Raw genomic sequence first — 23,564 nt, 5'->3', positions numbered from 1 at the left:
GGTCAGGCTAGTCTCGAACTCCCAACCTCAGGTGATCCGCCCACCTCGACCTCCCAAAGTGCTGGAATTACAGGCATGAGCCACCGTGCCCGGCCTCCAACCATGAATCTTGTCTCACGTGTTCTTGACTGATGAGCTATGAATTGGGTATCTTTAGGCTAGGGACCTCATCACCAGAGCACAGCTCAATCCACTAGTTTTGGCCACAATCTCCATCCCCAACCTCCTACCTATTCTCTGAAGCCAGCTGTGCTCTCTGAAAGGATTCAAAATACACTGTTCGATATTTTTCTATATCTATAACATTGGAGTTCAGACTACATCCTCTGAGAAATCCATACAGGGTTACAAACAGACACACACATCCTAGGCTGCCATTATCTTTAACTACCACCCATAAGCTCAAGTTCAAGCATCCCTCTCTCTGCTATTGCCCCATATGTCCCATTCACCCCAACCAGTCTCTAGTCCTACCAGCACCTTTGACCCATTGACCTTGTACTGTCCACCTCCCCCCTGTGGTCTCACTTCCCTCCACTCCCAGTAGAGTATCTGGCCCAACCCTATACTTACTCCCTTTGATCTGCCTCAAGCCACAATGCTACTCTCTCCCTCCATCCAGGCAACTAACCGAGAAAACCTTAACTCTGTTTAATCCAGCCCCTCACATTCTGTATATCTCATTCTGGCAGCTCAACTTTCTTAAGAGAAACAGAGACAACATGCAGACTCTGAGTTTAAATTCACAACCTCAAAACCTTAAGTGGCCCCCTGGTGGTGTGTGACAATCCTCCTACCTGCTTCGTCTCCCCAACCACTTATTTCCTGTCTTCTCCCTTCTCAAACCTCTAATAATTCTTTGCTCTTTTTCACTCCCAGCTGGTCACTTTCCTGCTTTTCTCACTGGGAAAACTGAAGCAGTCCGGAAAGTTCACTTGATAATGATAACAGCAAACACAGCATGCACTCTGTGCCAGGCACTGCTCTGAGTCCTTCACACATCACTATGTATACATACAGAGTGGCCCTATGAGGAAGGTACGATTATCAACCCCCTTTTAAAGGTGAGAAAACAGAGGCACTCAGATGCAAGGTAATATATAGACAGGAACTCAGTGAGATGCCAGCCCAGGCAGTCTGGCCCAGAGCCATGTGCTTAACCACGAAGGTCTCCTGCCATCTTCTGGTGTCTCTCTCTGCCTGCCTCCCTGCTGCAATGGATGGATTATCCTATCTCTGGCCAACTCCCCTTCCATGCACTGGATCCCATGCCCTCTCACCTCCTCAAATTCCCGCACTCATCTGCTTCCTCTCTCCTGCAGCATTTTTTCCTCTCTTAATCCCATCAGCATTCAAGCATCTTAAGAAACCAAATCTCCCTTAATTTCAGATACTCTTACAGTTTCCACCCAATTTTCTGTTCCCTTAATATCAAAGTTCCTTTAAAGAGCTATCTTTATTCCCTGTCTTTATACCACATTTTTTCCCATTCTCCCTTGAATGCACTCCAATTAGACTTTGGCAAAGCCAAATACAAGGGTCCATTTGCAGGCCCCAGCTTTCTGGACCCATCAGCAGCAATTTAATACAGCTGATCAATTCTTTCTTCTTGATACTCTCTCTTTACGCGGCTTCCACAACATCACACTCCTCTGACTTCTATCTTACTTCACTGGCTGAACCTTCTTAATCTCCTTTGCTAGATTCTTCCCACCTTCCTGACCCCTCCGTGTTGGAATATCCCAGGACCCTGTAATTGGATATTTTTCCCCATGTCTCTACTCATTCTCTAGAGAAACTCATCTAGCCTCATGGCTTTGAACACCATCTATACATTGTTTCCTCTCAAACTTGTACCTGAGCCTCACTCATGAACTCCAGATTTGTATATATCCAAATGCCTACATGTCCTCTTGAATGCCTAGCGGATGGATATCTCAGATCTAATCAGATCCAAGACTGGATTTGTGATAGCCCCAACATCTCCAACCTGTTCTTCCCTAGTCTCCTTCTCCTCCATAAAATGGAGTGGTAATCTGTTACATTGGTGACTTTCAATAAACCACACCTCCTGGAATTTACACTTTTGCATAGTCCTCCTTCAATCTGGCCTGGATGTGTGACTTACTTTAATCAATAAAATAGAAGTTATCTTGTGCCAGTTTGGGGCCTAAGTCTTAGGAAGGCTTATCAGCTTCCACTTTTGCCATCTTAGAAGCCTTGAGCTGCCATTTAAGAAGTCTGGCAACCCAGTTGGAGAAACCATGTGGGAAGAACACATGAAGAGAGAAAGGTCCTAAGACTTCACGAAGAAAGAAGAGCCCAGCTCTTCCGGCCAAGTCCAACTCACCAGCGAACAACAGGCATGAGTGACCACTGGCAAGACCAGCATAAGAGCTGCCCTGCTGAGCCCATTCCAGATTGCATAACCATGAATAAAAAAAATTTGGGGGTGGTTAGTTACCAGCAATAGATAACTGAAACAAATGGCAACTAATAATAAATGGCAATTAACAATAAAACAATAAAACAAATGGCAATTAATAATAATTATTATTCTAGCTGTTCAGGCCAGAAATAAAAGAATAAAACAAAATTTAAAAACACAATAAAACAAAAAATAAAAAATAATAAAACAAATAGCAATTAATAATAATAATTATTTTAGCTGTTCAGGCTAAAACTTTAGAGTCATCTTTTATTCCTCTCTTTCTCTCATACTGCATATCATATGCAAATCCTGTTGGCAGTATCTTCTATGCACATCCAGAATCAGCCACCAGCACTGTGCCACCAGCACCTCACCTAGGTTACTATAGTAGCTCCCTCCTTTTTTTTGAGATGGAGTCTCGCGCTGTCGCCCAGGCTGGAGTGCAATGGCATGATCTCGGCTCACTGCAACCTCCACCCCCCGGGTTCAAGCAATTTTCCTGCCTCAGCCTCCCGAGTAGCTGGGATTACAGGTGCCCACCACCACACCCAGCTAATTTTTTGTATTTTTAGTAGAGACAGGGTTTCACTATGTTGGCCAGGTTGGATTCAAACTCCTAACCTTGTGATCCACCCTCCTAAGCCTCCCAAAGTGCTGGGATTACAGGCGTGAGTCACCGCGCCCGGCCAGCTTCCTCTTCTACCCTGACCCCTGCTCTTCACACCCCAGTCACCCCGCCTCAGTCTATTTTTCACAGCAGAGTCAAAATTACCCTTTAAAAATACAAGCAAGCAGGCATGGTGGCTCATGTCTATAATCCCAGCACTTTGGAAGGCCAAGGCAGGTGGATCACTTGAGGCCAGGAGCTCGAGACCAGCCTGGGCAACATGGTAAAACACCGTATCTACTTAAAATACAAAAAAACAGTTGGGCATGGTGGCACACACTTGTGATCCCAGCTACTCGGAAGGCTGAGGCAGGAGAATCACTTGAACCCAGGAGGTGGAGGTTGCAGTGAGCCAAGATGGCACCATTGTCCTCCAGCCTGGGTGACAGAGCGAGAATACATCTCAAAAATATAAAATAAAAATAAAACAAAAATACAAGTAAGATCACATATTCCCTTGCTCAAAACCCTCCAGGGGCCGCCCATATCACTCAAAACAACATCCTGAGCCCTCACAATATCCTAAACGGCCCTATGACCTGCTGTCTCACCAACTTACTCTCCTGCCAATTCCACTCAGTTCACTCTGATCCATCCACATTGGCCTCATGCCCAAATGCCAAACAAGATCCATCTTGGGCCTTTTTCACCCCCATCCCCTCTGACCAGAACACTCTTCCGTAGATGCTCACACGGCTGTCTCCCTCATTTAAATCTGGTCTCCACTCAAATGTTACCTAGCCACCCTGACCAGTTTACCTAAGAGGGACTCCCATCCCACCACCAGCTATCCTCCCTAACATGCTCTATTTCTCTTCATTATACTTCATCTCCATCTCCTTTTCTTTTCGTCCTTCCTTCCCTCTCTCTCACTTGTTTCTTGTCTGTTTCCTTCCATCATCACTCAGGCCCCATCAGGGCATGGATTCTGAATACTCTGCTGCAATCCCACTGTCTAAAACAGTATCTAGCATGTGCAGTGCTCAATAAATACATGTTACATGAGTGAACGCATTACAAATGGTTGCCTTTCATATCCCTGAAAACTATGTAAAAATGGTCCTAAGCCTCCAACCTCAATACTGCATTTTGTGGGCCCTTCTTGGAGCCTGGAACTTGGCACAACAGTCATGTCAGGATCTCCTTAACACCACACGATGTTGCTCATTTGCTCAAACTTTCCAAGGCTTCCCATAGTCCTCAGGATCAAGTTTGTCCCCTTCACATGGCCCATAGGCTCTGTAGGATCTGATCCTAACGCCCACTCCAGGTTCAATGGAGCCACTCACCAGCATGCACAACACTCCAGACCTTTGGTGACCCTCCACCTCACTGTGGTTCCTCCATCCTCTCTTCTTTTCTAGGCTACCCACAAGATGTGGAAATACAGTGGGTTATCCAGTGGTGGTAGTCACCAGTAACTTGGGGTTATGGTGCCACCCTGAGCAAAGAAGGCAGACAAGGGTGCTTCTGGAGGCAGGAAGCTACATGCTGTGTGGGGCACAGTGGAAAGTGAAAACGCAAGTCCCCTTATTTGAAAATTATTGAGAATTTCAAGACAGTGATAGCAGGGCATTAATCCAAGCCTGGAGCACTTCCGAGCATGGGGTACTGAGCAACCTCACAGGTCAAACATCCACGAACCTGGCCCTGTCTGGTAACCACAGTGAAACATGGCAAGATACAGCACTACGTGCCCAGTTGGGCTGGTCATGACTCACAAATGTGTCAACACTGGCACATCCTCAGGGATACGGAAGTATACTTGTTTTTGGAGAGAGACTAGACCTTCATCCTTGAGGTGAAGAACATTCTCTCTCCAGGGTGCCTGCTCATCAGATACTCCATTCTGGCTAAGTTCTTCCACTGCTTGCTTATTTAGTACAGGGTTAACTTAATGACATGGACAAGTGCCAAGAAGAGAAAAGGGGACAGTAAGGAGAGAGGAAATTTCATCAACCTTTTTATAATGCAAGGCAACAGAAGCCAAGAAACCACATAGGATAGTAACAGTTCTACCTCTTTCTCTCACAAGTATTTCAGTTTGTCAAGTCTTCCTTTGGTTTTTGAATGACAGAGTCTTCCCAGTAAAGTAAGTTAATAAACTCTAGACAGGAAAAGTTATTCTTTCAGGTACTCAACTGAGTATTGGGAGAAATGCAATGTCTGCTCTTTCAGGAAGAGGCTGTGGCTCTGAAAATGCAAAACAATCATATTCTAATAAAACAATAATAAACACGAAAGGCACAGTTGCGATATTTCTTTATTTTAGGCCAAGACAGGAATAACGTGAAGTCGCTCAGACACTCAGCTTGCCATAATATAGTCCTCTCAGCATTTTCTTGCTTCTCCATATCTGACCTTGGCAATTTCAATTTCTCTTACAATCTCTTTCCTCTGTCATTCATGATTCTAGGTCTGAGTTTTATAAACATTAAAAAAAATCCACAATGAGAATATATTTTACATCGTGACCCAGTACACATGTATCAAAAGAACTAGGTTTCATGTGCAGAATGCTCTGATATTTTCTTCTGTATTTTATTTCATTCTTTAGAAATGGTTTCACAACCCACTAATGGTTCATGACCCAGTTTGGAAACACTGTGATTTTAGATCGTACTTGTATACATTATTATCATGCACACTTCATCAAACTTTAACTCAAGCTCCATCTGGGTGTCTACACAATCCACAAGAATAAAACATGGGTATCTTTTAAAAGTCAGGCATTTAAATGACTCCTGTAGCTGAAAAACAATGAGCATTATCCAGCTAGAGGACTGAAATGAAGGGAAGGCAGCAGCATGGAGAACAGGTCGTCATAGCTTGGCGTGCAAAACAAAAGCAGCCACACAGAGGGTGGAGGATGGCGAAGAGGGAAATTTCTATGTCTGGCATCCTCTGTGTGGGCCCACTGTTTTGTTTAAAGTGGTGCAGTCTCCCAGAATATCAGACACGCTCACATTCAAACCCATGAAAACACTTCAAAGAAAAGATTTGTCTGTCATCTGAGAGGCTCCCATCTCCTCAGTCTCTCTCCTATCTTCTATAAATGGTCAGTCACCCTGTTCTGTCATCTTCCTCTTCAAAGAATTCCTCACACTCCTGCCACTTCCCTCTCTCCTCTGGCCCCCTGCCTAGTCCGAGATGAGATTGTAGAATCCAGGGCCTTCACTGTGGCCAACCAAGCCAACTGCCCTTAGGGCTGTTCCCCAGGCTGTGCCTTCAGTGGCTCTGACATCCACATTTTTCTAGCTGGCCTTCAGAATCTAGAACTTCCTTCCCCAGCACACCCTCCCCACAGATCATGTCTGTCTGTCTGTGTGACAGCTGCTTCTCTACCCCACCACAGTCAAACCACATAACATAGCATTTCATAAGGATAAGATGGTGACACACTTGCTAGGAGCTCAGCACCGGGTTAGGTCCTCTGCACGCCTCCTGCAATTCTCATGCCACCATGCCAGGAAGGCTCCCAACTGGAGTAACTGTCTGGGAGTGGAACCCAGGAAGGACGAACTCCAGGTTCTTTCTATCACCTAACAATGGCCCCAGTGACACCACACAACCTTTCAGCTACATACAAAATTGCCTTTCCTGCTTGCCTCCAGAATGAAGCTACTGACTAGAGGTGAGGGGTAACGTATGTGGGACCCTCTCCATGACATTAGTGGTGAGGACACAGGTACTCTTGGTGAGGTTCCTCAGGAAGCATCTTGCCTGCACTCAGCACCAAGAAGAGTTGGTTCCACTTCTACCTATGGCAATGAGATTCAGATCACCAACAAGGTTACCCTTGGGGACCAGCGGTTACAGCTAAGGACAGCCCTCAGCCAGTCGTGAGGTTGGGTGTGCAGAGTGGCTTCATTCCCGGCGCCACCATTTGCCTTCCCCATCTTTTCCCTCTATGGCCACTGTGTCACAGTCATCTCTATAGGCTACCTACAATTATCTCTAGAACACAGCAAGAAACAAAGAAATAGTACCTTGAATTTTCCATACCATCTCATATGCTTTTTCTGATGTTCTCCCTGCCCTTGTAGAGTAGCACCTCCTCCCAAGAATCAAATGCAAGGCTGCCCAGCCCTGAGGATAACCATTTGTGTACAAAAATGTCCTTTCAAATTATACCTGGAATATCCATACTTGAAAGCAATGCTGGCCTTTTTCCCCACTCTACTTCTCCAATCTCACCGCAATGAAAAGAATGTATATAGAGAAGGCTTGAGGATAGAGACGGAACCCCAACAATGGACCACAAATCCAGGGGGACATGCCAACCTACCTTGGTCAAATCCATTCCAAGTTTGAGTTGTGAAATGAGATGAAGAATTATACTACGCTGATCCTCCATGACGCCCAATTCCGTCTCTTCCTTATCTTCATTGTCACTTTTTTCATCTTCAGACAAAACCAATTCAGAGCCTGAGTTTGGCTAAAATGAAATAATCAATAAAAATCACCAGCTGGTCCAACAGAAGTTAGAAATAAAGTGTATGAATTCATATGCTTTGCAATGACAGAAGAAACCCAATCCTGTCCCGCAGAGAGCTGCTCTGTGACCCAGTCCTGTTGGCCATGGGGCAGATGAGTCCCCTGGGGGTCGGCCCTGTGCCTTGGACACTGCATATCCCCTTTCATCTCTCCCGTCTTCCCCGATTAGTGAGCCAAAGGGACTTCCCCTGACGAAATAGCTCCCTGTTCTTTAAGAAACTAACTATAGTATATGGGTATGAGTTCCCTTCATTTTTGCCTATTAGCAAGTAGGAATTTACCAAAGTTCAACTCCCGTTAACTTGCACGACCCAGGCCACTTCATATCTAACATAAATTTTTCTGTTTATAAGTAAAAGTTGGATTATCCAGGGAGTAACTAAAATTATTTATGGAAAAATGTGCTCTAAGACTATTTCTATCCAAATCAATTAGGATCACTCTATCAGGTGTAAGAAAAGGCTGAGAATTGGCATTAATTTAGGGAGGAAGGCACCAAATGAAAATGTAAGGCAAAACTCCCGAAACTTTATAATACTACTGGGATTCACACTGGCCAACAGACCCTGCTTTCCTCGATGCAAGTTTATTAATTCAATCACTCGATTCCATTTTTTCACATTACATAGAAAACAGGCAACTTATTAAACTGGGCAAGGGGATTACCGCACATAAAATTTTCCAATATCCAAGTGTTAAGAACTCTGGCTACAAGGTAAATTGCCTTCAGCATTCTATTGAAAGAAGTCTCCACATTCCACACTCCACATTTACCTATGTTCTTATGATGCTTGCTTATATATAAGCAAAAGCACTCTGCACAGAACATTATACATTTCTTTCCAATTATCAATAACAGGTCAGACATAATCTACAGAAATTCAGAAGCTCAAAGGAATTAAATATGAAAGGATACAGACTTGTCCAAACGTTCATGCAAAAAACGAACAATTTACTAACCTCATTAGACAGAATCATTTTATATCTACAGGCACTTCTAACATACAAAGGTTATTTTAGTGGTCAAGGTGTTTAAAACTTTCTGGCCTTACATACCCACACTGACCATTCCTTTCCAACATTCCAAAGAGAGGTAATAATGGTGGTTCCTTCCCTCCTGGGGTAGGCATTTTTAAAACTTCAACGTAAATAGACATTTTCCATAGACATACTCCTAAGGTGTTCTCAATCAGCTCGAAATAATCCCAATTCTAAAGAGACGGTTGGGAAGGTCTCAGTGAAGCCCACAGGCTATTCCCCCAGCCAAAAGCTAAGTTTTCTTTCATTATGTGCCCAGTTCTCTAGCCACCTCATAATGGGTATTATCTGACATCACTGGCAAGTTGCTTTGCTAGATTATGCTGAAATAATTGAGGAATCCTTACCTGTGCTAACCCTGAGAAGCGAAGCCAGAGGGAAGTCTCTGAGCTGTGAGTTACCCTGATTCTACACTGGAAGTTAGGGGTAGAAGGACACAGGAGCCCAGCACTTACAGCCAGTGGCCCTGAGGGTCTCTTCCAGCTTCACCTCATGACACCCCGTGCTGCTGCGTGACTGCTGCCGTTGCCAAGGCCACCACTGCTACGAGCCTGAATGGCTAACGCTGAGATTAGCAGGGCCTCCCTTCCACCAGCCTGTCCTCCTGGCTCTCCTCCCTTTTGCCTCTTCTGGATCTCAGGTCAGTTTCAAAGTGGGTGGCTGTCTCAGCTCCCTGTGAGCTTCCATTTCCAGTCTACGCTATGGAAGTCAGAGAGCTGAGACACAAATCCCTCCCAATGGCAAAGGTGCTACAGCTGCAACTTCCTCTGCAGTGACCTGGTGGGCAGTAATCTGTATTAGCAGAATTCCTCTCATCCCAGCACCAGCTGGGGGAGGAGAGGGCAGTGCCTGGGCATTCTACTTTGGGAAGAAAAAGGACAATCAAAAACAAGTGAAATCCAACCACCACGGTATACCCAACAGGTGGGGTGGGCTGCAAAGTCCTTAGACATCTCAACAGGAAAGGCAGCTCCATTTCGTGGGCAATTATTTTCTGCTTGAAATTAGCTGTTCTCACAAAGAATGGACTGCATACTAAATCAATTGCTCCACTGAGGCTGCCATAAACTTCATGAAGCAAAGAATGATTCATTCTTCTAAAGCTGTGATTTCCTATTTGCTCACAAGCCAGTGCAGGGGAAATCCTCATCTTCCCACTCACGGCTACACTCAGTGCGATGTGTTTACAGACCTTCGGGGACCACACCTCCTCCTGCTGTCTGCCTTACTCGAAAATTAAATCCAGCTTGTCCCTGACTTCCAGTAGCCAGAAAGTCTTTCACAAGATCCAGTCGCGTGATACTAAGTACACACATAAATGTGAACACAAAGCCCTCCAGTCTTCCCCACTGTAAATCAACAGCATGTCCTCTGTGTCTGACGATTCCTCTCAAAGACACTGGCTGCAGCAGAGGAAATTAAGGCTGGCGCAGGTGCCCCAGAAGCTGAGTCATCCGGGGTGACTGGTGGCCCTGGAGTCCTGCCCAGGGAAGGACGGCCATGGGAGCCTGGCACACTGCCCTTTGGTGGCACAAATCCTGAGCAAGCCACGCCCCAACCTTAAACAAGGACCTAGGACTGTTTTCTCTCCCACAGCCTCTGAGAATTTGCCCTTTTTCTCCCAATGTGATTTGTAAAAACTTCCCTTACCCAGCCTCAAGTCAATAATCAGAGTTAAGCTGGTTTCATACACCATGTTGACAGTAAATATCTTAGAGGACACTTTCAATCCACCCACACTGCAGCTCAGTCCATCCGCACAAAGAGAAGATCCCCCCAACCCCCATTGTGGTCCAACTTGGGGGTACATGGATGGAAAGGTAGGAGTAATCAACAGGTCAACTCTGTCTGAAATAGGTCCATGGCAATGTAAATGCCAATCTACTGGCATCCACAAAGCACCCACATAGGCATCCACTGCAAGGAATGGAGGGTTTGAAGAGACAGGTCTTAATGGAGTTTTAAAGACACAAAACCTCCTTCCCTTTTAGGGTCAAGGGTTTGTTGATTCCACTACGCTGATGTGGAATTCAAAGAGACTGATAATTGTCACCCTCTCTAAGTGCTGGTTTCCATAATCAGGTCCCCATGCTTATCCACATCCACACCCCTCTTCTCTTACAAAGTCCCGCTTGTCTCCTGGGAGTCCCTGCACGCCTCCCCTCTCTGAATCTCTGCAAATTTTCACTTATAAAACAATAACAACTGTCTCAAGGTCATCAAAAATGGCAGAACAGTGTTCCCCCATCTCTGAAAAATATGAACATGAGAAATGGTTTCATAATGCTGAGAGAATTTATAAGACTTAAGCAGAAGAATCTTCAGATCCCCCATTCCCCAGAGATTTTTGCAAATGAGCCAGCCTAGTCACAAAAATGTATGTAAACTTGAAGATAAAATGGAATTAAAATATGTGTTAAAGAGAAGCAGGCTTTGAAAAAATGAGGATTTTAATAAAAACAGAAATTATGACTCAATATTTCTACCACACAAGCACCTCAGGGCATATGGTGCTACAAAAATCAAGCAACTGTGCCTATTAGCAAATGGGGAGAATGATAAGTGAAAATTCGATGGGCAGGAAAAAGTTTCACGGGCAGGCTGGGGCTTAGGGACATTCCCTGGTGACCCACAGTGACCTGTGCCTAGAGCAAGGGTTCTTGGCCTGGGCCCCAGGGACAGCCCTTAAAATATTCACCCCCATCCTTGAAATTTTATGTAAAAACTGTAAGTCTGGGCATTTTTCTGAAGAGGGGTCCACAGCTCCCCCTGGATTCTTAGAAGGATCTCTGCCCCTTCACTGACCTCTGGCCTCTCGAGGACCAAAGGCTGAGACCATGTGAGAGATGGGCTCTTGGGCTGGGAACGGTCTAATCCAAGACAGTCACAGCATCTACAGATGTTACCCTGCCCTTAACCGCAGGCCTCTGCTTCTTATTTATAAGGAGAAGCAGGTATATGGGGCTATGCCACCGAGGCCAAAGCCAGGAGGCACAACTGTGATGTGTGTTAGGTTTGTGTGGTCCAACAGTCTTCTCAATGGGGACACCAATGTGGGAGAAACATTTAGCTTTGCTTTCATCTCTCAAACAAGAATCTTAATTCTTCAATACAAATGCAAATTTCAAGCACGACTGAAATGCCAATCTTTTTATTCAATACATATACGTAATGTAACTACAGTTTGGGTCCGTGCCAGGAAAAACCATGAAATGGACATTTGTCTGCAGAGTCCACTCATTTCCCTGTCACAGGCTTCATTCACCCCACCCATGTCCCCAAAGGTACTCTCTTTCCTGGCACTTCACTCCTGCTTTCCCCTCCTCAGACGGAGGACTCCTACCCCACCCCATCCTTCCTGCTTTAGTGACCTGTCTTCTCTCTCAACCTAGATCTGGCCTTCAGATAGAGGGGGTCAACACAAGCAGTCTGATCTACTAGCGTTTCCTTTATTTGTACACGGCCTTATAACCTAATATCTTAATTCACAGGACTGAATCCTTACTGGTTAGATTTGAGACATCATGGCAGAAGCCGGCGTGGTTCCATCGCCTAACCATTAAAGGTGCATTTTGCCTTTGGACAGGGAGCTTTTCTGTGCCAAACCAGGAATCACAGACATGCAGGGGTAGGAGGGTCTACTCTAGCAAGGATTAAGATGGATTCCTAAAGCCATCTCATGCCCAAGTAAATAAGTATCCAATAAATAGACAATATCTACAACAGAAAAACATCACCCACTGAGCTCCAGTGACCTGCAACCTTCCTGAAAACCTATATGGCAACGACAGACAATAAAGCCAGCTAGAGAATGAACATCATATTCTCTTTTAGCAGCAAGCATATTGCAGTTCAATCATTTTTAAAGCCTGGCAACTTTCCCTACACACTGTTAACTTGGCAAGGAGGCACTGGGGTGAACTGAGCCATACCAAAAAACCTTGGCACTGAGTGACAAGACCAAACACATCTAGATAGTATCTTTATGGGGAAATCTAGCCATGTCAAAAAAAAAATTTGGTAGTCTGAGGGTCACAGAAATGCAGGCAGTAGGTGAGAAGACCCAAAGCACCATGCTCAGATATCCTCAGAAAAGAGAACTGTCAGGTACACAGCAGCATGGCAAAGAAGTAACCAGGGAATGACATTCCCTTATAGACAAATTATTTCTCAATTCCGTAACGACACAGAACAGACAATAACATGCAACAATGGCCACGGGGGCAAGAATACTTATGTTTGCTAGGGGAAAAGAGTCAACAGAAGCTGGCTTGTCAGGAAATAAGGGGTTCTAGAAAAATAAAGAGGGTGGAGTCGAGACACAGAAGCGAGGGACTGGAGAGATTAGAAGAGTAGGCACGTAGAAGACAAAGGGGATAAATCAAGAAACACAGTGAGTTGCAGAAGAGAAACCATGGGGTCTCAGTGTCTATGAGGAGCAAGTGCCCAAGGACCAATTCCTGAATCCATTTTGCAGATCTTCTTTCAGTTAAAAAAATTTAATTTTTTATTAAACTAGAGACAGGGTCTGGCTATGTTGCCAAAGTTGGTCTCAAACTCCTGGCCCTCAAGTGATCCTCCCATCTTGGCCTCCCAAAGTGCTGGGATCACAGGCATGAACCACTGCACCTGACCTTCCGTTCTAACAATAATAGTGTTAGTGCTGCAGTACAGCATCCATAAAACCAAGGACTTAGTCCCTTTCATCTCTAGTCATTTTCTCATTCCAATACGTACAGCATATTTAACCAAATTATCACCATCATTACATAATCCTCACAGTGTGTCTTCACAATCAGTGACATTTCATATCTTAAGAACCCCATCTAACAGGCAAAGGTCATGAAAACTGGCATAGCCACAACTGAAGATCCAGGCCAACTCCGTATATATGTCAATTACATCAGCATAGCCCAGGGTATACAAAGATGGCCAGCAATCCGGGAAATTTCACTTGGCCTTCTTGTCCCCATTTCCAGTAAGAAACTCATATCACGTGACTACCAAGGGCAAGGCATTCACTACTACATGCTTGGAAAAAGTATCTCCCCTGAGGACACAGAGATAGAAAGTTTTGTCATATGAATGCAAAATGGTTGATCCTGATGAACCTACTGTCCTTCCCACATACTGCACAGGTGAGATTTCTCCTCCGGAAGTGTCTTTTTGGTGGCTGTGTCTAATTCTCCAAAAGTAGGCCATCTTTGCTGGGTAGAGGGTATCTCAGCTGAACGGGTGGATGTTCCACTCTGGTCAGAAGTCATGCCGAAGACAGAAGCTGTGGACACATGTCTTCAGCTGGTGTCTGGTATAGTTGGTGCCCCTCGGCCCTGCTGCAGGGCAGCTGTTGAAGGCTCCTGCACATGTACTATCCTCTACATGGAGCCACTTCCAAAGCCAGGCAACCAACTGTGCCTCAAAGGCCACCAGCGAATTTAGGGGACCTTATCTTGCCATTTGGAGGTAGATTCAACAACGAGGCCACTGCGAGGGGAACCCGACGGAGAAGCTGGATCTTATCCTTGACAGGTACAAGTACACGCATGTCCACACAGCAAGCTGGTCCCAGCTGCCTTTTGGAGATGCTGAGTTTGTCGTCACTGACATCACAATCCTCCTGCTGCCTCCCAGGGGATGAGCTGGCTGGCTGGCTCTAACCACACATACACACACATTTACCACACTTGGCTCTTATAGACTGGAAGGACAGATGCGCTTCCTGAGCAAAGGGGCCGACCTGCAGAAAGGTTAGTTTTCAATAAAACACACCCTGGAAGGCAGAAGGAAGTCACTTCTTGGGAGGGGAGAGAGTGGGGGCATTTGTCATCAGCCAAGATAACAGGGAACAATGATATGGAGAGGATTCAACAGGCATTCCTTTAAAACATTCGAGGGAAGCATTCGCAGGAAATAGCAGCATGTCTTTGTCTCATTTCTACGTTTCTGATCCGAAACCAGAGTCTATTTTTAAACGAAAGGAAAAAACAGAAATCAAGAAATAGCAAAGAAAACCTAAAGAAAGTACAAAAAAGAAAAGGGAAGAAGCAGCGGCAAATGAAGGGGTAGGCAACAACTTTGCAGCGGAGCTTTTGGCGTGTGCCAGCGTGAATACCGACTGCCAGCGCGCAGAATCCCAGAGGCTGCAAATCAAGTTCAGCATCAGCCCTGCTGCCTGGAAAAGCAGGGAAAGGGCAGGGCCCCAACAACACAGAGGGCCTGCTAAGTGCCACTGTGTCAGGCGCTTTACAGCATCTCAATGAGCAAAACGCTAGCACTTTAAAACCAAATCCAGCGCTGAATTACTAACACGGCCGAGAGCTCTGAAAGACACCCTGAAAGCAAAGCTGTTTATGCTCGTGGGACCAAGGTCTCCATGGCCCCTATTCTGATGTTGCACAAGCAGCACAGATCACAGGAAGCTCATGAGTATTTGGGATAAAAGTCACAGTGAGGATAAGGAAGAGGCCACGAAGTCAGAGACTACCACAGCTTTAGGAGACAGTGATGCATAAAAGAAAAGCGTGGAGATCCGGCTGCAGATAGTCCTGGTGATCAATCCTAAAGACGCTATGCCCCACCTGTAAGGCTCAGTCTCCCTGTCTCTAAAATGGACATGGTACCACCTCTCACATCTCAGAGGCCTGCTCTAGGTCTCAACAAGGCAAAGCGTGCAAAGCAATGAACACAGTGGCTGGCACACAAGAAGTGCTTGGTAAACAGCCATGCTCTGATGAGGCCTGTGATGTTCGCACTGGGCACACAGTGGTATGTTGACTTCAGGTTGCTGCTAAAGCTCCTGCATCCTCCTACTTGGGCTGCTCCCTTCTCCCCCGCAGCTTCCCTCTCAAAGCTGAACTGATGCCACCCAAGCTCCTCTGCTAGGCCTTCCCCACTGAGGGTTTTGGGGCTGCAGGGCCCTGACCACAAGGCAAGCATCCCTTCCCTGGTCTGGAGCTACGCTAGGATTCAGAGAACTTTGAAATATGTCTCAATCAAGGTCACATGCAAATGTATGAACTAAGCAAGACAAAGACAAAGCAGCAAATGCAGTGAATCAGAGATAGTATCCCAGCAACCGACCCCAGAGGACCAGCTGTGGTTTGGAGGTGACAGGAGCAGTAGCCATCCACACCTGTTATTCGAACCTGCCATCCACAGTCACTCAAGTTCTCTAGGCCTAGGAAAGGTAGGGAAGAAACTCCTTCAAGACCCCATTCTAGCCTTCCTGGAGCTCTGATAAGAGAGAACACAATGGGTTTAGACATAAAGGCATAAGGGTAGGTTTAATGGCAAGCAGGCACTGAGTCTGAAAGGGTTACTATCACCTCAGCCACCTCCAACGATCACAGGTAACAAAGCACCACATTAGATACTGAAGCTAGAAATTTGTTTAAGATATGGTCTCAGCATTCAACGGGCCGGTGTTCTGGTTGAGAAGGAGTACATGGATCTTTCTTTCTCCTAGCCCTGGAGACTAGTAAGTTTCAGACTGTAAGTTTCAACTCAACATTTGAGACTTAGTTCAACCACGTTTCACAGAGGTGGAGACTTAATCCTACCATCTGTCCCTAGGTGCTTCAGACATGCCCATTCTGGCACTTAGCAAAGTGGATTTATGCAAGTGCACACCCACTTTCCAACTGGACCAGAAATGTCAGCCCTCTTTCGGCAAAGGAAAATTGATTATTTAGAGCTGGCTACTCAGGGCCATGGGTGGAGGTGGACGTAGAGGCCGTCTATAAATCTGAGGAGAAAGAAAGCTGTGATCAATTAGTAACATCAGCCAGAGGCTCAGGAGGGGAACGCAGTGGCCATGTGGTTATTGGCTTACCTTAATTGGAACTCTTTGATGGAGGAATCCTAGCTAATTGAGGGCTTCATTTCTAGAATTCCACCACAAAGGGCGGTTTACAACAGATGTACAGTAAGTTCTTAAAAGGAATGAATTTATAAAACCAAAAAGAAAGTGTGGGAAACTTGAGTGTGCAAGGACAAAAATCTAGATTTAAAAGGACAGCCAGTCACAGAAGGCTATGTGTTGTGATTCCACGTCTATGAGACATCCAAGACAGGCAACACAGATGAGTGGCTGTAGGGGCTGTGAGGACGGGCAGAACGGGGGTGACAGCTAAAGGGTCCAGGGTTTTTGAGGTGATGAAAACGTTCTAAAATTGACTGTGGTGACAGTGACATATACTTGTAAATATACTAAAATCCACCAAATGGTTGGTACAATTTAAATGGATAAATTGTATGGCATGTGTATTATATCTCAACAATGTCATCAAAAATAGAAAAATAAATGAAAAGGTATATGATACAAAATCAAATAGCAAAGGCCAGGAGGAAGGGCGTGGCCAGGGTGATCAGAGGGGCTCACACAGAGAAGGCAGACTCTGGGCGGGGTGTCACCAAAGAGGAGCGCTTCAAGCAGCCAAGAGAAAGAGGGGACAGTCCAACAGCAGAAATGATGCCAGTCAGGGATGAAGAGAACCCTACTGCAGGGAAGTGTAGCTGAGGCCAAGCACAGGGCTTTGGCCTTATAATAGGACTCATTCCCTTGGAGAGCCCATCTGATCCAACAGCTTTCAATAATTTCTAAATATTTATTTCCTAAGTGTGTATCTCAAGTTCAGCCTTCTCCCCTGAACTCTAGCTTTGTGCACCCAGTGGCCTATTCAACATCTCCCCCCTTAGCTATCCGAGGTGGGCAGGATAGCAGACCCCTGCCCACGTCCTAATTCCCAGAACCTGTGTATATGGCACTTTAAGTGACAAGGGGAGCTTTACACACGTGATTACGTTAAGGACCTTGAGATGAGGAGATTAACCTGGATTGCTGAGGTGGCCTCGATGTAAAAACATGAATCCCTAAACTTAGAGAATCTTTCCAGGCTGTGGTCAGAAAGAGGAATATAGATGCAACGTTCCTGGCTCTGAAGATGAAGAAAGGGGCCACAAGCCAAGGAATGTGGGCAGCCTCTAGAAACTGGAAAAGCCAAGGAAACAAATTCTTTCCTAGGGCCTCCAGAAAGAAATGCAGCCCTGCCAGCACCTTGATTTTAGCCCACTGAGACCTGTGTCTGAATTCTTACGCGGAACTGTAAGATGATAAATTAGTGTTGTTTTAAATCAGTAAGTCGATAATCATTTGTTACAGCAGTGAAAACACATCACCTAATGGCCATCTCAGACTTATTGTGTCTAAAACAGACCTTTCAATTAATAGCTCCAAAATATGATCCTCCTCATCTCAGTAAATAACAGCTTTGTTTTTCTAACCACTTGGCCAAAAGCCTTGGCACCATTCTTGACTTTAATTTCTTGCATATGCACTGCTCCATATCACATCCATCAGCAACTTCTGCAAATTATATCTAGAATCTCATTGTTTCTCACAACTTCAGCCACCCTGGCAAAGCCACCATCACCTCTCTCTCCTAATTACTGCAACAGCTTCCCGTCAGTCTCCTGCCCCTCCTCCCAGTCTACGTCTCCTCACAGTAGCTGAAAGGTATCTTAAATCATAAAGTTGATCATATAACTCCTAGGCTGAAAGCCCTCCCCTCTTGACTCAGACTAAATGTCAAAGTCCTGACTGCGGTCCACGAGGCCCTACACGATGTTGCCCCATGACTTCTCTACTCTTCGCTTGATCACACTCCCCCTCCTTGTTCACCCTACTCACCCCTCCCAGCCACCTTCTGTTCTTGGAACACGTGAAGGAGAGGCCTACCTCAGGGCCTTTCCACCTGCTCTTATTGGTCTTCTTCATCCACTTCCCCCTTACTTCACTCAGATCTTTTTAAATTTTATTTTACTTATTTATTTTTTATTTCGAGACAGAGTCTCACTCTGTTGCCCAGGCTGGAGTGCAGTGGTGCAATCTCAGCTCACTGCAACCCTCCCCTCCTGGGCTTAAGTGATTCTCCTGCCTCAGCCTCCCAAGCAGCTGGAATTACAGGTGCATACCACCATGCCAGGCTAATTTTTGTATTTTTAGTAGAGATGGGGTTTAACCATGTTGCCCAAGCTGGTCTTGAACTCCTGATCCACCCGTCTCATCCTCCCAAAGTGCTGGGATTACAGGCATGAGCCACCACACCCGGCCTCACACAGATCTTAATTCCAATGTCCCCTCACCACAGCAGCCTTTGACCATCTAGGCCAGCACCACTCCCTCTCCTCCCTCTCCATGGTTTGCTCCTTCCTCAGCTCTGCTTTTCCTTGCAGCACTCATCACTCTCAACTGTATTATATGTGTATTTATCATCTCTTCCCCCTTGCAGAAAGTCAGCTCACAGGAAGCAGGACCAAAATGTTTTGCTAGCTGCTGTGGCTTTATCAACAAAAATACTATCTGACATTGACTTATTCGTTGCATAAGTAAAGGAAATAAACAGCTGGCTTTCCCCTATGGAAATGAGGAACTGCTGAAGATTCTGAGGAGGCTGGGTAATAGAACTCAGGCCCTAGAAGATGAATGGTTAAGCAAGCAACGATATGATTGCACACAGGGGGGACGGGCACTGAGGGCAGTTTTGGAAGACTCCTGCCACAGTCCAGCGTGAGGGAGACCGACACACACTGGGGGGTGGTAGTGAAATGTTTGACGTCCTTCATTCTCCTCTACTGGGTAAATATACACGTAAGGCTCTGTGTTAGGTGCGGAGGAGGATTACAATCAGTGTAGGACATGGCCTGGGTCACCCCGGACCCTGCAGCCTTGCTGGGCAGACAGTAGTTGGGTTTTGAGTTCCTGTATGTGGAAGATCAAACAGTGAGTTATTGCGGGGGTGCAGTAATCAGAGGCAAGGCAGGGAGCTGGCAGCCGGCAGGTAAGGAAGAGAGAGAGAAAGCACAAGAGGCAGCGGGGTGGAGTGAGAGGCAAAATGGACCAGTCAAAACTGTCTGCAGATCCAATTATTCCACTAAACACGATGGGCAATAGAAAACAGCTAAGACGACACACATGGGCAGGTGGCATTCAGCTGGGAGAAGTGCTGTTCTCATCTCTGCTCCCCTCCTTTCAGCCCTGCCTGCACGCGATAAAGGAGCCCAGCAGCCGCATCCTGCCCTTCCTGTTCTGCGCACCATCCTAGTCACCCAGGCTTGAGACCTGCAAGTTCCCAGACCCCTCCCATCCAGAGACCCACCTGGCCCACCATCCCTTCCTTTCCTCATCTTTGCTGCTACCACACCCTAGGCTTTGGTCACATAAATGTAGGGCCCTGCCAGCCTCCCAGCTCATCCTTCCGCTCCAGACTCCTTCTCTTACACTGTCTTGTACCACACCACCAGAGCGTTCTTCCCCAGACACCCACTGCTCTGTTCAGAAGTCTTCAATCAGGCACATGTTCTCAGGATCTCCTGAGGGCTGTGTCAAAAAAAAAAAAAAAAAAAAAGGTCTTCAATTGCTTCCCACTGCCTAGACGAAAATGTCTACTCAGCCAGTACTTTGGGCTTCCTCAGTCTGACCCATACTTCCCCTCCCCTCCTCAACTTCCTCTAGGCTAGACTGAGGACAGCATACTCACTTCTCACCCTACTCTCTAGACTTGCCCTGTCTAATCCAGTAGGTGCTAGTCACACTTAGCTACTTAAAATAATTAAAATTAAACACAATTTAAAATTCTGTTCCTTGATAGCACTAACCACATTCAGACTAGTGGCTACCATATTGGAGAGCATAGAAGGAAAACACTGTCCTCACTGCAGCAAGTTGGATTGGAGAGTGGTGCTCTAACTTTTGATGGCCTCCCAATCCATTTCTACTCCTTCCACCAATTGTTATTTGCCTGTACGAACAGCATTGGCGCCATGATGCTGGCTCTAACGATCTGGGCAGGAGCACTCCCCCCCTTCTCTAAATCCCACGTTGAAGTTTTACTGGGATCACTCGAATGTTACTGCCATGCCTATCTTTCCTTAACTTCTTGGTCCTATAAAGTTCAGTGGGAAGAGATTATTTTCAAAATCTAAAATTCCTGATGAAACACCAAAGAACAATTTTACAAACACCTCCACTTCAAAAACAAACTGATGAAGGAATAATGTAGTTGCGGTAGCCAATATAAAATGATTCTGTGCCTAAAAACTGAAAGCAATTCTACCACCTATGACTTGCTTCTATCATAAGCACGGGTACATGCTGAGACTAGAATTCTGGCTTTCTAGATCCACAGTTTAAATTATTATTGATTTATGCTTTGTGCTGGGTGATGGATTTCTTCTGATCTGCAGACGGTAAATGGCTTTATTCAGAAAGAAACACACGACTCAAGTCAATGGTACCACGTCAGTGATTCTTTCAGAACTCTACACTTGATGCCACTAATTGCTAGACTGTCTTGCTTTACCCATAAATTATGCAGTTATGGGCCTGAACTCTACAGCAGGGACAGAAGAAAACATGTAAAGTACTGCAGGAACGCAGAGTGGCAGCACGGAAAGGTTCTAAATTAGGTCTGCTGTGGTCCCCGGACCTGCAGCAGCAGAATCACTGTGAATTGGATAGAAATTCAAGTCTAGGGCCCCCCTCCAGACTTATAGACACAGAAACTCTGGGGGCAAGGCAGAGACCAGTGTTTGTCTGGTTTGGGGTTGGTTGGTTTATTCTTTTAATTGAAATACAATTATACTTGGTACAATATGCAAATCTTATTGTACAGTACCATGAATTTTGACAAATGTATCGCTTTATATCCAACTTAATATTTTTCTGTTTTACCATTTTTAAGTGTACAGCTCAGGAATATTAACTATAATAACGTTATTGTACAACAGATCTCTAGGACTTTTTCATCCAGTGAAGCAAACTCTATACTCAGTGAACAGCAACTCCCTTTCTCCTCCTCCCTGCTCCCCGAGGCCCTGCAGCAGATGTTGGTGCCCCCTAGCATTTGAGAAGGTCTGCTCTAATGATCCCCGGCCACGGGCGCTGCAAGGAACAGCAGAGGAAAGTAGCAGACGTGATAGGGGCCTGGCTCCCAAAGGGGAGCAGCGCAGGCAGTGTGCTACCAGCCCCTCGGATTCTCCAAACCCAGTCCTAGGTGGCCAGTGAGGAGATGGTTCTGGGCTAGATGCTAGGGGAAACCAAACACAGACATATGGACAACTTTTCTCATAAACTTGTGTAGGCACAAGTTTAAGAAAATTGTATTCCTCAACATTAGACAAGGTTCCAGAAATTTCATTTGATGGCCCCCAAACAGATTCGGAAAACTATCAACTTTGATTGGATAAGGGTGATTGTATTTTCATCAGTGGCCACACCAGGCAGTCATTCAACTCCAGCTTTCAATTTTATCTGTCCATTTGAATCATTTATGCTTCTCACCTGGAAATTCCCAACTAATACCCTCCGATGGAAATTTCCGAAGCGTACGATAACACAAAGGAAATAACCAAGCGCATCGCAAACCACAGAACAGTTTTGATTTACAAGTCATTAGAAGCAAGAGGCATTTACTGTTCTTTGCAGGCCAAAAGGGACTGCATCATGAATAATGGAAAAAGCAAAATGCATTAAGAACTTTTCTGATAATGTTATAATGTTCTCGGCCACACGGAAGGCACATTCATTGAGGACTTTCCCTGTGCCAGGCACATATCAATACATACAGAGTAGCAAGTCTTTAAGGGATAAAAACTAGCAAGTCCACCCCGTTTTGCTTCAATAGGTAGTTTCTGGATCATTATCTTCCGACTCTCAAACCAGTGATTCAGTACCACAAGCAGATCAAGAGCTAGGAATATCAGAAACAACCCAAAGCTCACGTTTTATTCTTTTCATTTTTCTTAAAGACAAATCTGGTATACGCCTATTCTGTCCTGATTTCTGTAAATATTAACAAACCACGAAGAAAGCATCTAGCAGAAAACAGGCTCTAGCATTTCCTAAAAGAAAAGAAATAAAACAAGAGCAAAACTACCACAGCCCTTAATTCCACAATGAGGAGGCACCAATAATGCGCCATTATAAAGCTACAATCTCTACATCCCACTCAATATCTTTTGGTCCAAACAGCAAGCATTTTCTATTCTCTTTAATTTGCATTATGTGTGTCCATTTTTCTAGCCACAGTGACATAGGATATTAAAAGGTTTCCCTGTACTTTTACTCAGATGTGAAATGATATTCAGGATGTAAGAGGGTAATTGCAGCAATTCATATTTTCTTTATATTATTCCACTGCCATAAAATCCAAATAAGGCTCACTATGTCCTCTACTTTAAAAACTGCCACATTATCATGCTCTGCTTTGTCCTACTCTCAAATGCTTCATTCACTGAAAACTTCCAGGGGAAATTTGTGAGATAGCTGTAATCATCCTGGGGTAACACAAACCGTATGTAGTAGCACTATTAATAATCAGAACAGTGGGATTCTTACATTTAGCACAAAAAGAAGGTGAATTTTAAGACATAACTGTGCTCAGGTAGGACCTTTAAATACTACATATTCTAGTTTTTGTTTGTATTACTCTGTTGCACAGAATTTCCATTTCTTTTTCTTTCTTTCTTTCTTTTCTTTTTCTTCATCTCACTCTGTTGCCCAGGCTAGAGTGTGGCATGATCTCGGCTCACTGCAACCTCTGCCTCCCAGGTTCAAGCAAATTCTCCCGCCTCAGCCTCCCGAGTAGCTGGGACTACAGGTACGTGACACTACACCTGGCTAATTTTTTGTATTTTTAGTAGATACGGGGTTTCACAGTGTTAGGCACGATGGTCTCAATCTCCTGACCTCGTGATCTGCCTGCCTTGGCCTCCTATAGTGCTGGGATTACAGGTGTGAGCCACCATGCCCGGCCCCAGAATTTCCATTTCTGTAGCATAAAATAACTTCATGATGACTTTCCAAGCTAGGTTTTCTGTCACTTTAGAGAATTTGTCAATTTAGAGATTTTGACAGAATTCTCTACTCCTGAA

The 23,564-nt window shown here is 45.2% G+C and overlaps 1 protein-coding gene across 9 annotated transcripts in view; it reads right to left on the bottom strand.

Moving 5' to 3' along the window:
• Positions 1-23,564, bottom strand: part of OSBPL10 (oxysterol binding protein like 10) — a 326,956-nt gene that overhangs the window by 32,013 nt on the left and 271,379 nt on the right. For 8 of the 9 annotated variants that reach the window (XM_005545553.4, XM_005545555.4, XM_074030850.1 and 5 more), the window contains one exon: positions 7,387-7,536. The exons of the other annotated variant lie outside the window; for it this stretch is intronic. In XM_005545553.4, coding sequence (XP_005545610.3) covers positions 7,387-7,536 — 150 coding nt within the window. The remainder of the gene's footprint in view (positions 1-7,386; positions 7,537-23,564) is intronic. 9 annotated transcript variants of the gene reach the window in all.

The sequence above is a fragment of the Macaca fascicularis genome, chromosome 2, assembly GCF_037993035.2.
Source record: "Macaca fascicularis isolate 582-1 chromosome 2, T2T-MFA8v1.1".
NCBI lineage: Eukaryota > Metazoa > Chordata > Mammalia > Primates > Cercopithecidae > Macaca > Macaca fascicularis.
This window is presented reverse-complemented; position numbering and strand designations above follow the sequence as displayed.